Below are 21575 nucleotides of genomic sequence, written 5' to 3'. Positions count from 1 at the left end.
GGGGAACCTGATAGACTTGAAACTCTCAGTCTGACAGAGGGAAGCACTAAAAATCATACTATGCTTCAGTAGTCATGTACAGTTGCGAGACGTTGACCATAAAGAAGGCTGAGTGCCAAAGAATTAATGCTTTAGAACAGCAGTGCTGAAGAGCTCTTGAGAGTTCCTTGGACAGCAAGGAGATCAAACTAGTTAATCATAAAGGCAATCAACCATGAATATTCATTCGAAGGACTGATGCTGAAACTTCAATACTTTGGCCACCTGATGTAAAGAACAGACTCACTCGAAAAGTCCCTGATGCTGGAAAAGACTGAGGGCAGGAAGAAAAGAAGGGGCAACAGAGGATGAGATGTCTGGATAGCATTATCGACTCAATGGACATGAATTTGAGCAAATTCCAGAAGATAGTGAAAGACAGGGAAGCCTGGCCTGCTGCTGTCCATGGGCTCACAGACATAACTTGGCGATTGAGCACTGTGATCAAAAATACATTGTATTTATTCTTTTCATAATTTTTAAGAATTAAAAAGTTCCATCAGTTCAGTTTAGTCGCTCAACCGTGTCCGACTCTTTTTGACCCCATGAACTGCAGCCCGCTAGGTGTCCCTGTCCGTCACCAACTCCTGGATTCCACCCAAACCCATGTCCACTGAGTCGGTGATGCCATCCAACCATCTCATCTTCTGTCATCCCCTTCTCCTCCTGCCCTCAATCTTTCCCAGCATCAGGGTCTTTTCACATGAGTAATTTCTTCGCATCAGGTGGCCAAAGTATTAGAGTTTCAGCTTCAACATCAGTCCTTCCAATGACCACCCAGGACTGATCTTTAGGTTGGACTGGTTGGATCTCCTTGCAGTCCAAGAGACTCTCCAGAGTCTTCTCCAACACCACAGTTCAAAAGCATCAATTCTTCAGCGCTCAGCTTTCTTTATAGTCCAACGATCACATCCATACATGACTACTGGAAAAACCATAGCCTCGAATAGAGGGAACTTTGTTGACAAAGTAATGCCTTTGCTTTTTAATATGCTGTCTAGGTTGGTCATAACTTTCCTTCCAAGGAGTAAGCGTCTTTTAATTTCATGGCTGCAATCACCATCTGCAGTGATTTTGGAGCTTAGAAAAATAAAGTCAGCCACTGTTTCCACTGTTTCCCCATGTATTTGCCATGAAGTGCTAGGACCGGATGCCATGATTTTAGTTTTCTGAATGTTGAGCCTTAAGCAAAGTTCTTCACTCTCCTCTTTCACTTTCATCAAGAGGCTCTTTAGTTCTTCTTCAGTTTCTGCCATAAGGGTGGTCTCATCTGCATATCTGAGGTTATTGATATTTCTCCCAGCAATCTTGATTTTTCTATATTCACAATTTAGTGTATCTATCAACACCATCTACATCTTTTTCATCAGATCCAATATAACCTCTGTACCCATTAAGTCATTATCCACCTTCTCCGTTGCCTCCTCGCTTTGGTGATTTCTATTTCCAGCTTCCATGAGTTAGCCTAGTCAGTGTACCTTAAACCAGTGGAAGCATACCATATTTGTCTTTCTGTGCCTGCCTTATTTCACTAACTATAATAAATGTTTGTATTAATCGTCCATCCATTTTACAGCATATTTCAATCCTTAATTCATTTTATGGTGGGATAGTATTCCATTCTGAGTACATATCACATTTCATTTATCCATTCATCACATGATGGTCTTTGGGTTGTTTCTAGTATTTAAGTACTAATAATACACTGTGAACATTAGTGTGCAGATTTCTGTATGGTACTATAATTTAAATGTGCATATTTAAAATATCACAGAATATAACAACACAAAGTGTGAATACTAGGTGAACTAACAATGTTAGACTTTGAATTACTAAAAATATATTTTCTTACTAATTGTAAAAAATGTACCACACATATGTTATCTGTGAGTAGAATTTGATAGCTGAAACTGAAGTGATATGATACAGGAATTTTCTGTATAATCCGTACAACTTTTATGGCAACGTAACCCTGCTTTAAATAAAGTCTAATAATTTAAAGAAATCCTGAAACATGACTTCAGGGGGGAACACATCACAGCTAGTGTTAAAAAATTAGCTAATCTTCAAACCATAGCTAGAGACCATCTTCACTTTTAAGCATGAACCAAATGTTGAATTTAGAATGCATCTTTCCTTTCATAGTTAAAGCAGTACCAACTGATATAGTTGCAATTTGAACACATGAAATAAAAGAAGAACATTGCTTAATATTTGTTTTTTTCTTAAATAAGAGGCACTGAACATACTACAATAATTATTCCTGAGTGAACCTAATGGGAAAATTTCCACAGTACCTTCAGTTGAGTCAGTTATAGGATTCACCCTATTAATTGGGCAACAACAAAGTGTCTTTATCCAGCTAGTTCTTGATGTTCTTTGCATCTGAGGGATGTTTCTTCTCGCCTTCTGGATGAAACCTCCTGTGAAATGCATTATAATGGTGAGAGGTGTCAACACCTTGCCGGCACAGGATCACCCAGGAACTAATAATAATTGATCCACAATTCAATCTTCTGGTCCCCTTCCTTACCAGATGCCTAGCAGGGCCTCCTGAATCCAAGGTGGACTTAGGAAGATCTGCAGTTTGATGTGCACTGAAAACACCCAACAGACTGGCTGTGTGTGCAAATATCTCTATTAAACTGATAGCTAGAAACTCAGCAGAGCATGGTGACCATGCCTGATGGACTGGATTCAAATCCCGTTTAGGAGAAGCAGGTACTGGGGAAAGATATATGGATCCCTCTTTGCCTCAGTTCCCTGTCCTGAGTGAGAGAAATGTTAACATGGCCTATTTTTAGTATTATGAAGCCAGGAATGATTAAATATAGGCAAAATATTAGAAAAATAAAGGAGGGACTTCCTCAGCAGTCCATTGGGTAAGAATCTGTCTCGCAAAGAAGGGGATGGGATTTGATTTCTGTTCGGCAAACTCCAGTCCCACATGTTGCAACTACTGAGTTCAAGCACCACAACTAGAGAGTCAGTACCCTGCAACAAAAGATCTGCACGATGTGATGAAGATCCCATGTGCCACAACTAGGACCCGATACTGCCAAATAAATAAATGATAGATATACAAATAAATAAATAGAGAAGTAAAGGACTGGTGCTTCTTAATATCTCTGTAAGTGTTCAACCTTGAATGATAATAAGAATAAGGTGGACCTTCAGTAGCAGTTGAAAGCAGAGAGGGCATTTTGATGGCTCCAATAGGGGGGATGGAAGCTTATTCTTCAGCTTTTTCACACAAACAAGGTTTTATAGCTCATGGAGAGTATCTATTATCACCTCTTCTGACATCCAGCCCTGTTCAAGAGGAAGGCAGACAAAGTTGGGGCTGTAATCCATATGTTACATTAGAAGGTGTTGAAATTTAGAGGGTGAAGAGACTTTCCAAGGGTCAAACAATGATATATAGTGGATCTGGGACAGGATTGTAGATGGTTACCTGAAGACACAGATGCCTGCACCCCTGAGACCTGCGCTAAACCCCCTTAATCAGGACCTCAACCCTACCCCCAACTCAAATTATCCTGCCCCTGGTTTTCTGTGGATGAGAGCTGATGCCCTGGAGAAAATGCCTCAGCCTTAAAAAAGAGCTCAAATCTTCCTACCACTCGTCTCTATATTTCAGTTCCTGATCCAAAATATGTTTCCTCTGAGCGAAGCCCCTCAGAAAGACCACAGGATTCCAACTCTGTCCATCCTCCAAAGCTTCTTCACACACTCAACCATCTCACGAGCAGCCTTCCCAAAGCCCAGTTCACCTTGCTAAGTGACCAGTCGGCTGTTTGGCCAACAAGTTGGCTCAGAGCCCAGAACCTTCTAAACCAAAGGTCACATGATGGCTCTACCAAGAATTAGCTTCCCTTTAACTTGACCAAGTCTGGATGAGCAGTTAATGTGAGTTAACTGGGGAGGTGGACATCTGAGCTGGGCTTTGGTGGCTTAATTAAGTCTCAGATGCTCAGTCTCACAGCTGAATTGAACTCTTATTTGAGCAGTCTGGACCAAGTGCTAGCTAAGAATGAGCAGGAGTTCAATCTTCCCCCACTAAAATTCTGACTCTATCAACTTCTTGTCATGCTCTAGACCCTGTAGTGGAAGACAACAGAGCCCCATATTCTTTTTGAAAATCATCTCCATCCTCACAGCCTGGAGACTGTAACCCTAGATTCTCCTTGAGGATCAACAGACAGACTCCTTCCCTCAGTGACCAAATGTTCATCCTACTAACCCGACAGCGCTATGCCATCTCACTAAACTCCTTGGCAACAGCCAAACAATGATCCAGCCCACATCAGCCCTTGAGAATCCCACCAGTAAATCCCAGTTTCTTTCCTTTTTAAGTCTCACGATTTACACTGCTAGTGTTTGTAGATTTGGGCAGCAACATTTGACAAGAGTTGAGATGTAATTCCCTTTTGCTATAATGTCCGATGTTGGGGAGACATCATGGTTCTCCTCTGTTAGTTCTTTACATCTGTTCTCTGGTAAGAATGTATACAAAACTAGCATTGGGAAATTGGAAATTTAGGAAGATGTTTAAGGCAGCCAGCTGACAGGAGAATCCAAATATAATTTAAGGAATAAAACAAGACTATAAAACACATTTATAACTCTGTAGATAAATTAGAGTGATGGAAAAAAAAAATTTTTTAAAAGATGAGGAAAATTCATCAGTAAAGTTAACCAGCCTATTTGAAGGAACAGCCTTCAGAGGATCAGTGGGAACCTACCTCCAAAACAACAGTTCAAGTTATCCATTTCTCCTTTGCCACCATACATGAACCAACTGGCACTGGGTTCAGAATTCGTAATGTGTATCACCACATTACTGTGGTGACCACACATCACAGAACCTTCAGAATTAACTGGACTCTGCACAGGATGAGTCCAACTGCAACTGTCCAACTGCTACTGTGATTCTATGCACACATTTGGCTTTTCAGAGTAAACATTTTATTTCAAAGATTGAATCTCAGGCTCACACATTCCTCTCTGATTAAGAAAATAATTTATATGAGTGAGAATGTTCTGTCCCCAAATATAGTTGAGAGTGAACATTTCGGGCTGAGGAGGGACAAATCTAACACATTGAGAATAAAAAGAGATTCTATTCTTGATTAGAATATCATCTTGGTACTGATCACAAGTCTGTGCTCCTAACACACAGTGAGGCCAAACAACACCAAGAATCAGGAGCCTGGAGCAGAGAAAGCCTTCCTGCAGGGCCACACAAGGAGAAAAGACAAACAAACAAACAAAGCTGAGCACTCAGAAAACTTTCAGCAAAGCACTTTTCTAGGAAAGCTGAGGGAGTGGCCTGCTTACTTCTGGGGTCAGAGTCTTTGTTCTTGAGGTCAGGTCATGGTCAGGTCATGATGTTCTTGTGGTGGTGGTGGTGGTTTAGTCACTAAGTCAAGTCCGACTTTTGTGGCCCCATGGACTGTAGCCTGCCGGGATCCTCTGTTCATGGGATTCTCCAGGCAAGAGTACTGGAGTGGGTTGCCATTTCCTTCTCCAGGGGACCTGCCTAAGCCAAGGATCAAACCCAGGTCCCCTGCACTGCAGACAGGTTCTTTACCAGTAGAGCTATGAGGGAAGCCCCAATGTTGCTGTAAACCTCCCCCCAAAACAAACGCTACTCTCAGTTCTGACAAGAAAGCATCAGGTCCCAGGCACCACCCTCTACCTCTGGGGTCCAGGCCCAGGCCAGGAGGAGGGGGTCCTCGGCGGGGCAGGGTATCTGGCACCCAGACGGGGTCCTCCATCCAGTGCCCTGCCCTGGCTGACAGTGCAGGTCTCAGCTGGGAGCACCTCAGAGCCGGGTCCCAGACCCCATCCAACTTTCTTCTCTCTGGGTGCCTGGTGCCCAGGACCCAGGCAGGCCTCAGGCTGTTCATTTAAGCTGCAGAGACACACTTGTAGCAATTTCCAATCGGGTTAATCCCTGGTTCACAATAATCACGCTCTTTGAGAGAGGTCCCAACCACAGAGGCGAGCCTGAAATGACATTTTAAGATTCTTGCACACCAACCTAACCTCGTGCCACCTCCTCGGGGTGGACAACCGATCAATGCTGGACCAAGTGTGGAAACATGAACAGAGAGACGGGAGCTGGGAAACTCTTCCCTTAGTAGCCAGGGTCATATCCTCCAGATGCCCAGGGCTCCGGGGACCATGCTCGTATCGTCCTCTGCAGCTTATAGGTCATGGAGGCAGGGACTGGGGAGAGGTTCATGGTTTTGTGTTGGAAAGATCCCCTGGAGAAGGGAAAGGCTACCCAATCTAGCATTCTGGCCTGGAGAACACCATGGACTGTACAGTCCATGGGATCACAAAGAGTTGGACACGACTGAGACTTTCACTTTCACTTCTACTGCTTTGTGGCCTGGATCTGGCCTGTCAGCCGTGGCGAGGGCTCTGTGGCTCTGTTGGACACTGTCCCCAAACTGTCCTGGGCCCCCATCTCACGCACCTGCCCTGAGGGCCTGGATAGCGCATGGAGAAGGCCTCTGTCCCGGACTCACCACACTCTGGCGAGGACTGCTGACAGGTTTCCTGTTGGTGGAACATGACCTCTAACCCTAGTCTAAGGGTTCCGCTAAAGGTCTTACAATATTGATTGTGCACCCACCCCACCCCTAGTACCGTCTCCTCCACCCATTTCTACTCTTTGCGAGTCCCCAGACTTACCTAGAAGAAACAGAGCCTAAGATTTAATCTTATAAACAAAATTAAGTTTCATACCTAATGTATCCACTTTTACTTTTTATTTGGAGCCCTGTAAATTCTGCTCACAAAAATGAATGTTTTTGTCGTGTGCTGCAAGCATGTTTTCAATTTGTCACTAAGTTTTTTGTTGTTGTTATTTATTTTTGTCTGAGCTGGGTCTTCATTGCTGTGCTCGATTCTCTCTAGCTGTCCTGAGTGGGAACTGTTCTCTTGTTGTGGAGCACAGGCTCTAGGCCCACAGGCTTCAGTAGCTGTAACTCGCAGGCTCTAGAGCTTGGGTCAGTAGCTGTGGTGCACAGGCTAGTTGCTCTCCAGCATGTGGGATCTTCCCAGACCAGGGATGAGACCCATGGCCCCTGCACTGGTAGGCAGATTTGAACCCCTGGGCCACAAAGGAAGTCCCATCACTGTCTTTTTATTACAGTTACTTTTCCTTATATCATGAAGACATTTATTTTATTTTTAAAAGCATCACTGATTTAAATATTTTTGCTATTTTGGCTGTGAGAAGGAAAAAGAGGGAAGGATATTATGACTAATATTCTTATTAAGGGCTAAATATTCCTTTAAAATATTTTAATAGGAAAACAACTACAGGTGTTTCAAGACAAACTTTTCTATTGAACAATTCTGAATATTTCTAAAGATGTATGTCAAGATGGACTAATTATTTTTTTAGGATGATAGAAATTTCCCCCCAGAAATGATATAGAGTAGAAATATCCTGATACAGTCATAAAAGGAACACAGTATTTTTTAAAGCACATGTGGTAATTTATGTCTCAAAAACCTTAGAACATTTTGGAAGTGATGATGATGGTACATCAATGATTAAGTCATTTTAACAGACATCATTTACGATGTGTTTATTCACCAAATGAACTTGTGGTTGTTTGCTGAGAAAAGAGGGACACTTTCAATTAATGTTAAAGAACATTAAAAGAATTTTTGATTACATTTGCTATGCCCTATTAATGATTTTAATGGTGAAGAATTAACTGAGTTTTAATATAGCTCCAATTTGCCAAGTACATTAGCATTCCTTTGACCAAGCAACATATTGGATTTTTAAAAAAATTTTCCTATAGTTGATTCAACAACTGTTTATAAAAGTTGGTGAATATTTGTAATAATTAAACAGGATAAATTATGTAAGAACAATGAAACAGGACCACCTTAGAGAATGTATAGTATACACATTGAATATACTATATAATGTACAGCTCTGCAATGTGATGTTGCCCCTCCTCGATCAAGAGATAAGAAGCTGTCTTCTTATTTAAAACAACAACAACAACCATTAGGAGGGTCCTGTGACTGCCTTGATAAATAGAATAGAGTGGAGAAGGATGCTTTGCTTATTTCAGGTGTATCCTTGACTGGATTGGCAACTTCTGTATCCTGTCCTGAGACATTTGCACATGGGGTGCTTTTATCATATTCTTAACCCAGTCATCATGCAGTAATGTCCTCCTCTCTTTGATGCAATGATCAACAGCTGATCTTCCAGTGTCCTAGCAACGGGAATAATTCTCACTGGATGAGCAGACCAGGTGAGGATTCAACAGATTCTAACCTTCCAGTGTTGAATGGCAACTGCATTAAGGCCTCAAGGCAAGAGATGTCCACGGGAGTCCTATTAATTCACACAGCAACGCGAAAATCAATTATATGAAAGTAAGTTTTGGAGTGTTTGCCTCTGTAGTATCAAATAATTAGAGCAGATTTTGGTGAAGTTTTCTGTTTTAGTGTATTGATTCATTTTAGTAGCAGAATTTCTAGAGCCATACTTATAAGCAAGCATCATTTGTCAAACAATTCCTTATTTTGTCTTTGGATTCTTTCCTTTCACATGCAGTTCACCTTCTGTGTACAATTTCAGAAAGTCCACAGACCCCTCTAAATCTCATTCATTAATAAATCTTTCTAGGCAACTACAAACTTTACCTTAAAATCTTCTGTTTCAGAACATTTAACTTTTTTTTTTAAGTCTTTATTGAATTTGTAACAACATTACTTCTGTTTTATGTTTTGGTTTTTTGGCCTCCAGGCATGTGGATATTAGCTCCCCAACCAGGGATCAAACCTGCACTCCTTGTATTAGAAGGCAAAGTCTTAATCACTGGACAGCCAGGGAGCACCCTTAACTTGCTTTCTAATGTCCTCCTCTTTTTGATACTTTCAATCATGTTTCTCTAATAACAGTACAACTTAGCACAGAACAGGAAAGAGACAGATAAAGGTACGTTTTACAGGCTGAAAACATCAGTGACGCTAACACCTAGGATGTATCTTATCCATTACATAACAAAGTCAGGCTTACAAGGAATAGAATTATTCTTAATTTTAATTTTGAAAAGCTGTTTATCTATTCAGTTTTTAGTTTATTTGTATATTTATTCACTGTTTTCTCACTAGTCATTTAGTAAACATGGATGAAGCTCCAATTAAGTTCTGGGACTTGTGCACAGAAATGCAGACATAGAGATGAATGAGGAAACATTTGTAGACACCCACAGGCTAGCTGCAAAGACAGATACACAAACAAACAGTACAATTTCTTTAGTACAACAGTAAGAGCGTCAGAGAACATCTTTTGTCATTTATGACCTACATTTTAAAGATAAATGGGAATTTTCTAGGAAGGAAATAAAAGGTAATGACCATTAGAAAAGGATAGGAGAGAGCAGCTGGCAGTTAGAAAAGATTAGAACTGTTGAATAATTCAATCTGAATGTAAGGTATAGCTGGAGATAACCCTGGTGATGTAATCAAGGCCAGGTTATAGCATGTTAGGATGTTCATTTATTGTTTAAAACTGAAATGTATTTGACATATAACATTACGTAAATTCAAGCTGTAAAACACATTGATTTGATACATATTTACTATGATTGACAACATAGCAATAATTAGCTTCTTTATCATGTCATAAAATTTTCATTTGTTTTTAGTGGCTGGAATAATTAAGACCTACTCAGATAGAGAAAGACAAATGATGTATGATACCACTTATATGTGGAAAATAAAAAGAGAGTAAAATGATGGTTACTAGGGGATGGCGTTGGTGGGGATAGGACAAATGTTGTTTAAGGATACAAACTTGCAATGAGTAGTAAATAAGTCCTAGAGATGTCATGCATAATATGGTGAATAGAGGCAACAATATTGTATTATAATCATCAAACTTATCAAGAAACATGCTAGGTTGTTTAGACTTGTTCTGGAAGGGAAGAGGGAGCTATTAAGGGGGTTTCATTAAGAGAGAAAAATAATCAGGATTTATTTTTCCTCCAAATGATCACTTTTGAAGCAATATTAAGGAAGGATTAAAGAATAAATTTCAGAAGGAACACTATGACAGGGGTCTTTCTAATAGTGAACTATTTTGGAAGAGACCTAAATTAATAAAGTAGCAGAAGGAATGAAAGGCGAGAGGTTCAGAGATGTATTTAGAAGGCAGAATTTGCTGATCCTAAACATAGCTTTTTAAAATTTTATTTTACTTTGGAGTATAGCTGATGAACAATGTTGTGTTAGTTTCAGGTGTACAGCAGTGATTCAGTTATACATACATTTATTCTTTGTCAGTGTTTTCCTCTATAGGTTATTACAGAGCATTGGGTAGAATTCATTGTGTTATACAGTAGGTCCTTGCAGCTTACTCATTTTAAATATAGTAGTGTGCATGTGTCAATTCCAAACTCCCTGACTATACCTTTCCCCCATCCTTCCCTCCCTGGCAACCATAAATTCTTTCTGTAAGTCTGTGAGTCTGTATCTGCTTTGTAAATTAGTTCATCTGTATCATTTAAGATTCTACATATAAGGGATATCATATGATATTTCTACTTCTCTAACTTACTTCAGTCAGTAAGACAATCTCTAGGTCCATCCATGATGCAAAAGGCATTATTTCATTCTTTTTAATATCTGAGTAATATTCCATTGTATATATGTATCACATCTTCTTTATCCATGCCTCTGTTTATGGACATTTAGGTTGCTTCCATGTCTTGGCTACTGTAAATAGTGCTCCAATGAATATTGGGGTGCATGTATCCTTTCAGACCATGTTTTTCTCTGGATATATGCCAAGAAGTGAGATTGCTGGATCACGTGGTAACTCTATTTTTAGTTTTTAAAAGAACCTCCTTACTCTTCTGCATAGTGGCTGTACCAATTTACATTCCCACCAAGAGTGTAGAAGGAGTCCTTTCTCACCACACCCTCTCCAGCATTCATTGCTTGAGGACTTTTTGATGATGGCCATTCTGATTGGTAGAAGGGATTTTTGTTAATTTAATGTGAAGATATAAAGAAATAAAGTGTTGTGTTCCTGCTTGTGTTCCTGATTCTTAATGCAAGAAACAATGCAGATTATGGTGTAGATAAACGTATAGAAACCAGGATGAGATACAGTTTAAATATGAAGATCAAAGAATATTTCCTAGATAAAAATTTTAAATAACATGTAAATAGTTATAATTCATTATTGGATATTTGGAGTTTGATATGAGTATGAAATCATCAAGGGAACATAATAAAATGTTGGATACATTTTGACTCTCAAAGAGATGTCTGGGAAAACTGTATTGATTTGGGAATTATTGGCAAACACAATGTTTGAAACCATATTCTTAGATAAAATTAAAATGAAGTTAATACCATTTCTTGAGTGAGAAGAAAACTGAACATAAAACTGTTGGAAATAGCAAGACTTAAGTGTCTTAAGGAAGAAATCCCAATGTATAAGACTAAGAAATAATGGCAACTAATACTGTATAAAATTAAGGAAAATCCCAAAGGGATAAGGGAGAAAAATATTTCAAGAAAAAAAAAAAATCAGTCAAAGATGTGAATTTCAGCAAGGATGCCAAGGGTGATAACTAAATATTCAGAAGTCATCGATTACGTTTTTCCAGAAAGGGTTATTCAGTGATGAGAACAAAAGTCAAACAATAAATTAAACAGTGGACAGGCAGGGAGGAAATAGAATGAGTACAAACTGCTTTTCAACAATATTGGGTTGAAGGGAGATATGCTTGGAAATGAATTCAAGTCAATGTGTACATGTATTTATTGTGTATATTATCAAACCTAAGGTATCACTGTTTGAATCTAAGTCACCATTATCTTGCTGCTAAGTCGCTTCAGTCGTGTCCGACTCTGTGCGACACCATAGACAGCAGCCCACCAGGCTCCCCCATCCCTGGGATTCTCCAGGCAAGAACACTGGAGTGGGTTGCCATTTCCTTCTCCAATGCAGGAAAGTGAAAAGTGAAAGTGAACTCGCTCAGTCATGACTGACTCTTAGCGATCCCATGGACTACAGCCTACCAGGCTCCTCCATCTGTGGGATTTTCCAGGCAAGAGTACTGGAGTGGGGTGCCATTGCCTTCTCCACCATTATCTTATGTATCAACAAAAAAGAAAAAAAAAATACCTTGAAACTATAATACAATATTGTTTTATAACACAGCATTATTAAATATTTATATCACTGTGGTATGTATACAAAGAAGAAAATATAAGCCAAATGCCAAGCAATGACAACTATTGTGCATTATTATTACTGCCTAACTATCCACCAGCAATGTAAGACTCCATCAATGATGCATGTGTGCATGCAAAGTCACTTTAGTCGTGTCCGATTCTTTGCAACCCCATGGACCGTAGCCCACCAGGCTCCTCTGTCCATGGGATTCTCCAGCCAAGAATACTGTAGTGGTTGCCACGCCCTCCTCCAGGGGATCTCCTCAACCTAAGGATTGAACCTATGTCTCCTGCATTGGCAGGTGGTGCCGGGGACCAGCCCCGGCTGATACAGGGAATTCGAAGCGGGGACGGCGTCGGCGAGGATCAGGAAACAACTGCTTAATTAAACGTTTATTAAGGATATAAAGAGTGGTGAAATAAGGATAGCTCAGCGAAGAAATTCAGTGAAGAAAAGAGGCTGAATAAAATTCCAAAGCAGGGAATTTACGTCACCTACGAAGGTCGCAGGCATCCTCCCGTTCTCCCGAAGGAGAGGAGACACTAAGGCCTCCCCGGTCAGATCTTAGAAGCCCAGGCAAAATTAGTAGGCTTGACGAGCTTCCCTGCCTCAGAGGAAAAGTTCAGCTAGAAGGTGAAAGAAAGAACGACATGGGGAGACCAAATTTCGGTGAACAAAAGGGCATACTTTATTTTCCAAAGTAGTTTTATACCTTAAGTTGTGCATAGAGGATAATGGGGGAAGGGGGTAGAGTCATGCAAAGACAGCAGTTCCTGATCCTTATAGCCAGGCTTTCAAACATATCATATGCAAAAGTTTAGGTGATTTACATCATCTTCTGGCCAGGAAGCCTGTTAACATTTTAAGAAACTTATTTTTCTCTAAAGGTGATTATTCTAAAGTCAGGCGCCAGCCTCCAAAAAGCATTGGAGAAAGTTGCATTCCTATAGGGCAAAGGTGAGGTGGGCTCAATCAAGAAAAGAATTAACTCAAGGGTCCAAGGTTACAAACATTGAGGCAACTGCTTACATTTCTATACACCCATTATATCAATCAATACACCGCCAAGGACACAGTAGGTAAGGGATATGGAGACTTAGCAGCAAACATTGGCCCAACAAGTGAAAAACCCTTCACCAATACAATTTCTAATCAATCTTTTAACTACTCAAAGGAATCTGTGTTTAGACAGTTTAGAACATTTCCTGCCTCTCACAGTTGGGAGGCTCTGAACAATCACATGTTGCCGGAAAAAACCTATTCAGGCAGGCTAGAGGACTTCCAAAGGAGTTTGTAGGTTGAAACACTGTCACACCCAGGAATTATTAACTGGAGCTGTAAGCTAACTCTTTTTTCAGAGAGAGGTAGTGGGGGACAGCCCCCCGTAAAGTCAGAGGTGTAGGTGAAAGCACAAAGCAGAAAGTAGGCAGACTCTGGTTTTGGGGATAGATTGCTCGAGAATTTCCAGGGAGACTCCTGAGGCTTGATCCCGCCTTTGCGTATGCCAAGCCTCCTTCCTCATGACCTTTGCCAGGGGCGGAGCTCGCTCCCTGCAAGGTGGGTTCTTTACTACTAAAGCATTAAAATATCAGAAAGGAGATAATGTGGGAAATTATGTGTCTTATGGTCAATCAAAATGATATAATACATTCAGTGTACAAATGAATGTATATGTGTATGTATGTATAGTGTATATTCTCAGAAACTAAAAGGAAGAGTTAAAGTAAATATTAACAACTTACATATTCCTGTAAGTGCAAACATAAGTATTTATTATTAACTGATTCTTTATGTCCAAAATTGCACTCAATATTGAGTATTAATATATATTTGACATACCTTTAATTAGCCTTTAGACTTGAAAAAAGTGAACTGAGGTTTTCATTTGATTTTGGAAACATGAAGTACATTTTGAAGAAAAAAAAAGGAGTAGCTTTAAAAGTAGCACTTTTAAAGGTGAAAACATTTCAAGGACTTCTGAATTTCTGTCATCTAGATGAGAGATTAATAACAACTTTAATATTACTGTTTTTGTAAAACTCAGATTGCACCAGGTTTTCAAGCCTGCTGGGGTGAACTGAATTTTTTTAATAAGAAGTGTTTTAGGTTACCCTTTTTGCATCAAGAAGAACATTCATTAGTGTTACAAACATTGTTTTGTATTATTTCTTGGTTTTCAAAGTTGACATTATGAAAGAAATTACTAGAAAAACATTCAGATTTTGCTTATTTGATATGACTCACCAAAATTTAGCAGTCAGTTTGACTCCTGCTAATGAGTTAAATAATTACACCTCTCAGGGAATGACAAACTACTTAAAGTTTTCTTTCTCAACCAAAAGTAATATGTAAAGATACTGAATGACTTATGGAACTGATAATGAGTTCTTTTATTTTTCTCCACTGATAAGTTCAAAGCTATATTTTGATTTAAAATGAGGGTTACCATATCTACCTTAGTGTATTTTTATCAGATAATTATTGATTTTGACTGAAATTACTGAGTAGACACATGCTAAGAAAAATTTTTCATGTGATATTAAGCACAAAATGTGACAAAAGTGATCAAAATTGTAAAGCATATTGAACAGTGGGCAAAGGGCAGAGGTTCTTTCTATGTATCATTTTAATATCATTACAGACAATCAAGATACAGGTTAGTATGATTATAATTAAATATTGGTATGAAAAATGAGACTGAGATTAATGAAGTAAATAAGATGATAGCAGCAGAAAACCTGGAGTTATTATTTAAAGCCTAAACCTATGCTATAGCTAACTGAAATAATTATAACCAAAACAACAAACACAGTCACAACAGAGTTGTATGATATAAAGAATATATATGTACATACATATATGCACACACACACACACATATATAGAGTTTATAACACTCTAGAGTGTTTTATATATCTATATATAACACTATATATATAAATATATATATTTATATATTTATAAATATGTATATATGCTATGCTATGCTAAGTCACTTCAGTCGTGTCTGACTCTGTGCGACCCCACAGACGGCAGCCCACCAGGCTCCCCTGTCTCTGGGATTCTCCAGGCAAGAACACCGGAGTGGGTTGCCATTTCCTTCTCCAATGCATGAAAGTGAAAAGTGAAAGTGAAGTCGCTCAGTCGAGTCCAACTCCCAGCGACCCCAAGGATTGCAGCCTAACAGGCTCCTCTGTCCATGGGATTTTCCAGGCACGAGCACTGGAGTGGGGTGCCATTGCCTTCTCCCAAATATACATATATATATATATATATATATATATATATATATTTGAAATTGGGGACCCAGAAGAGTGATCAGAATTTGTAAAAATAATCTAAATAGCATTATCCAAATCTCAGATTATGGAATAGAATGGGAACTGATTTTAGGACTAAAAAGATAAAAAATCCAGTTTCATAAATAAGTGGTAGTAAACTTGGCTTGATTAGCTCAAGTTATTTAGGGTCAAAATCAATGTTTATTTAATTAGAAGTAACTAAGTTTTCTAATAGAATATTTGTCATAAAGCCATTGTCTTTGTTAAATTGTCTCACATGCTCTTTTCAGCACCTAAACATCCTCCATAAATTTCTTGCTCCTTTTTCTCCACGTTGTGCTTCCTTATTTAAAAAATAAATAAAAAAACCCAAAACTTCCCCTGACCATGTTATTTCATCTAATTCTGGCCCCATTAAATTCCTTTTTATTATAGAACTTCTCAAAAAAAATTTTTCCTATCTTCAATTCTTCACCAAATGTTTTATTTTTCTTTATAGTGGTTTTATTTAAATATAATTCTCATAACATACAGTTTACCGAGTGGGTATAACTCACTGTTTTACTATATAGGCAGAAATATACAACCATCATTATTCTCAATTTTATAGTCTCCATAAAAAGAAACCATGAACTCTTTAGGTATTACCATCTTATATTCACATTAAGCCCTCAACTCAAACCTAAGTAACCCTTAACCTGCTTTCTGTCTCTATGAATATGTCTCTGCTTAGTCATTTTGGCTTCCCTGACTCTTTGTGACCTTATGGACTAAAGCTGCCAGGCTCTTCTGTCCATGGGATTTGCCAGGCAATAATATTGGAGTGGGTTGCAATGTCCTCTTCTCCAGGGGATCTTCCTGACTCAGGGATCGAAACTGGGTCTCCTGCATTACAGGTGAATTCTTTACCACTGAGCCACCAGGGAAACCCCTCTTGTCTCTATAGATTTACCCATTCTGGACAATTCACATACTATGTGGCATTCTGTGACTAGCTGCTTTCACTTAACATCATGGTTTCAAAATTCATAAATATTGTAGCATGTATCACTAACCCATCACTTTTTATGACTAAATGATATTCCAGTGTGTGGATATACTACATTTCATTTATCCATTTGTAAGCTGATAGAATTCAGGTTATTTCCATCTTTTGGCTATTATTAATAAGGTTGGTATAAATATTTTTCTACTAATTTCTGTGTGGACATGCATTTTAGTTTCTCTGAGGTATCTACTAGGGTGTGGAATTTATGGATAAAAAGGTAACATATGGAAAAGTTTCACAAATCACCAGATTGTTTTCAAGTATGGCTATACCATTTTATATTCCCACCAGCAGTCTATAAGGAGTTTGATACTTCTCATCCTTCAGTTCAGTCCAGTTCAGTCGCACAGTCGTGTTCGACTCTTTGCGACCCCATGAATTGCAGCACTCCAGGCCTCCCTGTCCATCACCAACTCCTGCAGTTCACTCAAACTCATGTCCATCAAGCCAGTGATGCCATCCAGCCACCTCATCCTCTGTCGTTCCCTTCTCCTCCTGCCCCCAATCCCTCCCAACATCAGAGTCTTTTCCAACTTTGGCATGAAGTGGCCAAAGTATTGGGAGTTTCAGCTTTAGCATCAGTCCTTCCAATGAACACCCAGGACTGATTTCCTTTAGAATGGACAGGTTGGATCTCCTTGCAGTCCAAGGGACTCTCAAGAGTCTTCTCCAACACCACAGTTCAAAAGCATCAATTCTTTGGTGTTCAGCTTTCTTCACAGTCCAACTCTCACATCCTTGCTAACACTTATAATCTGACTTTTTGATTATAGCCATATTAGTGAGTATAAGGTGAAAGAAAACTCATTGTGGTTTCAGTCTGGATTTCCCAGGTAGTTAATGATGCTGAGCATCTTTTCATGTGCTTATTGGTCATTCATATAACTTCTTTATAGAAATATCTATTCAGGTTCCTCACTCATTCTTTAATTGGGTTGTCTTCTTCTAATTGAACTGTAATGTTTCCGCATATCCTAGAAAGAAAGTACCTTATCATAAATTTAATTTTCAAATAATTTCTTTTTATCTTTTCACTTCCCTTGATAGTTTCTCATGAAGCAGAAGTGTTTTTATTTTTGATGAAATCTAATAAAAAATTTTTATTTTGTTGCTTATACTTTTGGTATCATATCTAAGAATTATCTGTGAAATCTGAGGTCACAGAAATTTATCCCTGTGTTTTCTTCTAAAAGTTTTGTAGTTTGTTTTTATTTTTACATGTTACATCTACTTCTAGATAGATTGTGTAATAGCATGAGGTAAGAGTCCAATTTTATTATATTGCATGTGGCTATCCAGTTGTCCCAGCATCAGTTGTTGAAAAGACTATTCTTTCCCAGTTGAACAGTGTTGATTCCTTTGCTAAAAACCAATTGACTACAGATATAAAGTTTTATTTCCAGACTCTCAGTCCTATTCCACTGGTCTATGTGTCTATCTTTATGCAAGTACCACACTGTTTTGAATACTATGGTTTGTAATAAGATCTGAAACTGGGAGCTATGAGTCTAACAACTTTTATTTTTTAAGGCTGTTTTGGCTTTTTAAGTCCCCTGCCACTCTACATGAATTTTAGACTGTGTTTGTCAATTTCTGCAGTGGAACCAGTTGGGCCTCTGATAGAGACTGTGTTCAATCTTTAGACAAATTTGGTGAGTACTGCAATCTTATATAGGACTTCCCTTGTGGCTCAGACAGTAAAGTGTCTGTCTACAATGCGGAAGACCCGGGTTCGATCCCTGGGTCAGGAATACCCCCTGAAGGGAGAGGCTACCCACTCCAATATCCTTGCCTGGAGATTTCCATGGACAGAGGTTACAGGCCACAGGGTCACAAAGAGTTGGACACAACTGAGTGACTAATGACATCATCTAACTCTAATTAGTCAGACAGACCTAGACAGCAAATTAAAAAGCTGAGACATTACTTTGCTGACAAGGGACTGTATAGTCAAAGCTATGGTCCTTCCAGTAGGCATGTATGGATGCGAGAGTTGGACTTTAAAGCTGAGCACCAAAGAATTGATGCTATTGAACTACAGTGTTGGAGAAGACCCTTGAGAGTCCCTTGGACAGTAAGGAGATCAACCCAGTCAATCCTAAAGGAAATCATTCCTGAATATTCATTGGAAGGACTGATGCTGAAGCTGAACCTCCAATACTGTGGCTACCTGATGTGAAGAAGTGACTCATTAGAAAAGACCCTGATTCTGAAAGACTAAAGGCAGGAGAGCAGAGGATGACAGAGGATGAGATGCTTGGAGGGCATCACTGACTCAATGGACATGGGTTTGAGCAAGTTCCAGGAGTTGGTGATGAACAGGGAAGCCTTGGAGTGCTACAGTCCATGGGGTTGCAGAGTCAGACATTACTGAGTGACTGAACTGAATGGAAAGAAATTAAATAAATTACTATATAATAGCAAACTGCTTAAAACTGACTTTAAGCAGAATTTAATACAAAACACCATACCTTGATTTTTCCAGTTTTTCTAAGAGTGTCCTTTAAAAAGAAAAAAAAAAACATAATGATGCTTTTCTAGGTATAGAAAATGGGTCAAAAATCGTTCTTTTGAAATGTATGGGCATTGTACATTTTGCAAATAGACTTTCTGTTCCCAACTTTGGGTTTAAAAAAGGAAGTAAACATTTCTTTGCTCTTGAAATCCTCTCATTCATCTTCTTGGTCTTGTTCTTGACTGCATTAGCAACACGTCCCAATTTATTATCTTCAGATTCTGTTTTTAAAATCATGTTTTTTAGAGTTTGTCATCGTTAGGGTTTTCTACAGTAATTTACATCACATCTGCTTCCTTCATCTTACTTATATAGTGTCAGATGGTGACTGGCAGGGAAGTCTGGTATGTGCTTGGGGTCACAGAGACTACAGGACACAACTGAGCAACTGAACTGAACTGAACCCTAATTACTTCCTCAAAGTCCCATATCTAAGTATCATCATATTGGGAGTTAGGAGTTTAATATATCAATTTGTGGGGACACATTCAGTCCATAACACTTTATCTCCCTATCTTCTATTCATCTTCCCCTGATACCTTTCTTCACCCTACTGAACTTGCTTTTCACTGAACACACTTCTGCCTCATGAACTTTAATACTTCTTGTTTCGTCTGTCTGGAAATACATTCCAAGTATCTTCCCATTTTCTACATCCTGCAGCTCCTTCAATATTTGACTCATATCAGTAAATAATTACCTAATTCTGCTCTTGAATATCATAACACTCTCATTCTCCTAAGTTCATTTCTTTTCTTTCATAGCACTAATCACCAGTGACCCTGCATGGCCTGGCTCATAGCTTCATTCAGCTATGCAAAACCCCTCACCATGACAAAGCTGTGAACCATGGAGAGTCACCTAGTAATAGTCTATGTAACCTGAAATTTTAGGATTCTCAGCCTCTCATGAAAACTGAAACTTTATTAGAGCAGAGATTTACTTTTTTTTCAGTTTACTGTTACATTCCCAACTACTATAGTCATGTATGACACAATTAAAAATGCATACTTTTAAATTGAATCAAATTAAAATGAAGTAATTTAAGTCACCTTAGGAAATACAGAATTAAATTATTAAAATTAGGACTGAGTGTCAGTAACATAATTTGTTGTTTAGTACCTGTTCTTCTTTATTAGATGGTTAGCTCTATGAAGCAATGAATTATTCAGTACTGAAGTTTTAGCAGTCTGGACACTGCTTTATTCATTCCTGGAGTTCACTCAGAACTGTTGAGTACATGGCTATATTTCCATTAATTTATCTTATATAATGGTAGCTTGTTGCCAATAGCACTCCTGTTGGATTTTCTGCTTTGAACTATAAAACTCTTACCTAAATTAATATGCCTATTCTGTATTGTCTATGTGTTATGTCTGTGTTACAATAGCAAATGCAAGAAACTCAACTTAGTGTAGGAAGAACCCTTCCTTTTGAACTTAAAAGATACTTTGTAGAGCAATTTGCAATTATTGTACACATAATGTTTTATTTTTTTTAACTCAATGACCTTAATAAACCTAGCCCATCAAAATAATGCCACCAGCAGTATTATGTATTACATTCGTTGAAATGACTCATTTGTGGACAAACTGGTTGCTGTATAATGTTTTCCATGAAGGCTGGAACAGCTGGTTTTTAATTTGTCTGTAAGGCAAAACCATTCCCTTTGGAGTAAATGTTTTCATTTGGATACTTTGATTTGCCATGTTTGCAAACAGTATTTTGCTCACTTTGTTGTGCAAAGGAAAGAGTAATCAGTGAATAAATCTGAACACATACAAGTACAAATCAAGTAACTTCTTTCCTTTTTAGCTTGCTTCTTATTCTAGATTAACAGATAATGTTCAAATATAAGTTAATTGTTTTAACATACTTAAATTACGTTGAAAATCATTATTTTCAACATGTGAATTCCAGGCTAGTCCTGCTTGTCTTCCTCCAGCTTGTTGAGGGGGGAATGATCATGAAGGAGCAATTCAGGAATTACTAATGGAATGCAGAAGTGGCATGGATCATTTCCATCACATCCAGTCTCCAGAATGCGTGGCCATGTGCAGGAGAAGAAATGTGCTCACTGAGCAGCTACAAAATTTATGCCAACTGGAGTGTAATTTTACTTTTTTAAGTGGTAATCAATAAAATTCTTCTCTTATTTATTATTGAGTTAGTCCTACTTTGATTCAACAACTTGTTATTAATTTAGCAAAAGGCTTCTGATTTAGTACTCTAGAATTTCAAAGAAAGCATTTACTAAAACATTGCATAGGTTTAGGTAAGTGCTTTGCTTTTATTGGGAATATGGCAGATGTCAGTCTAAATAGATTTCTATATAAATCATTAGCAGCTGTCTCTCTGTATAATATCTAAAAAGCATCACAGCACTTACTGAAGAATTTGTCCTTCATTAGTATGAAGGATGCTGTCCTTCATATGAACTGTATACTCAAC

At 38.5% G+C, this 21575-nt stretch overlaps 1 protein-coding gene across 50 annotated transcripts in view; it reads right to left on the bottom strand.

The window, feature by feature from the left end:
- LOC147357012 (uncharacterized) overlaps positions 1-21575 on the bottom strand; it is a 41951-nt gene that overhangs the window by 18973 nt on the left and 1403 nt on the right. For 45 of the 50 annotated variants that reach the window (XM_086345475.1, XM_086345471.1, XM_086345469.1 and 42 more), the window contains exon 2: positions 2337-2462. The exons of the other annotated variants lie outside the window; for them this stretch is intronic. In XM_086345475.1, the coding sequence (XP_086201601.1) occupies positions 2337-2424 (88 nt within the window). In that variant the 5' untranslated portion in view covers positions 2425-2462. The remainder of the gene's footprint in view (positions 1-2336; positions 2463-21575) is intronic. 50 annotated transcript variants of the gene reach the window in all.

The sequence above is a fragment of the Bos grunniens genome, chromosome 16 (genome assembly GCF_055505025.1).
Source record: "Bos grunniens cultivar Pamir isolate PY7600 chromosome 16, Bosgru_T2T1.0, whole genome shotgun sequence".
Classification (NCBI taxonomy): domain Eukaryota; kingdom Metazoa; phylum Chordata; class Mammalia; order Artiodactyla; family Bovidae; genus Bos; species Bos grunniens.
Note: the sequence above shows the minus strand (reverse complement) of the source record. Positions and strands in the feature narration are given on the sequence as shown.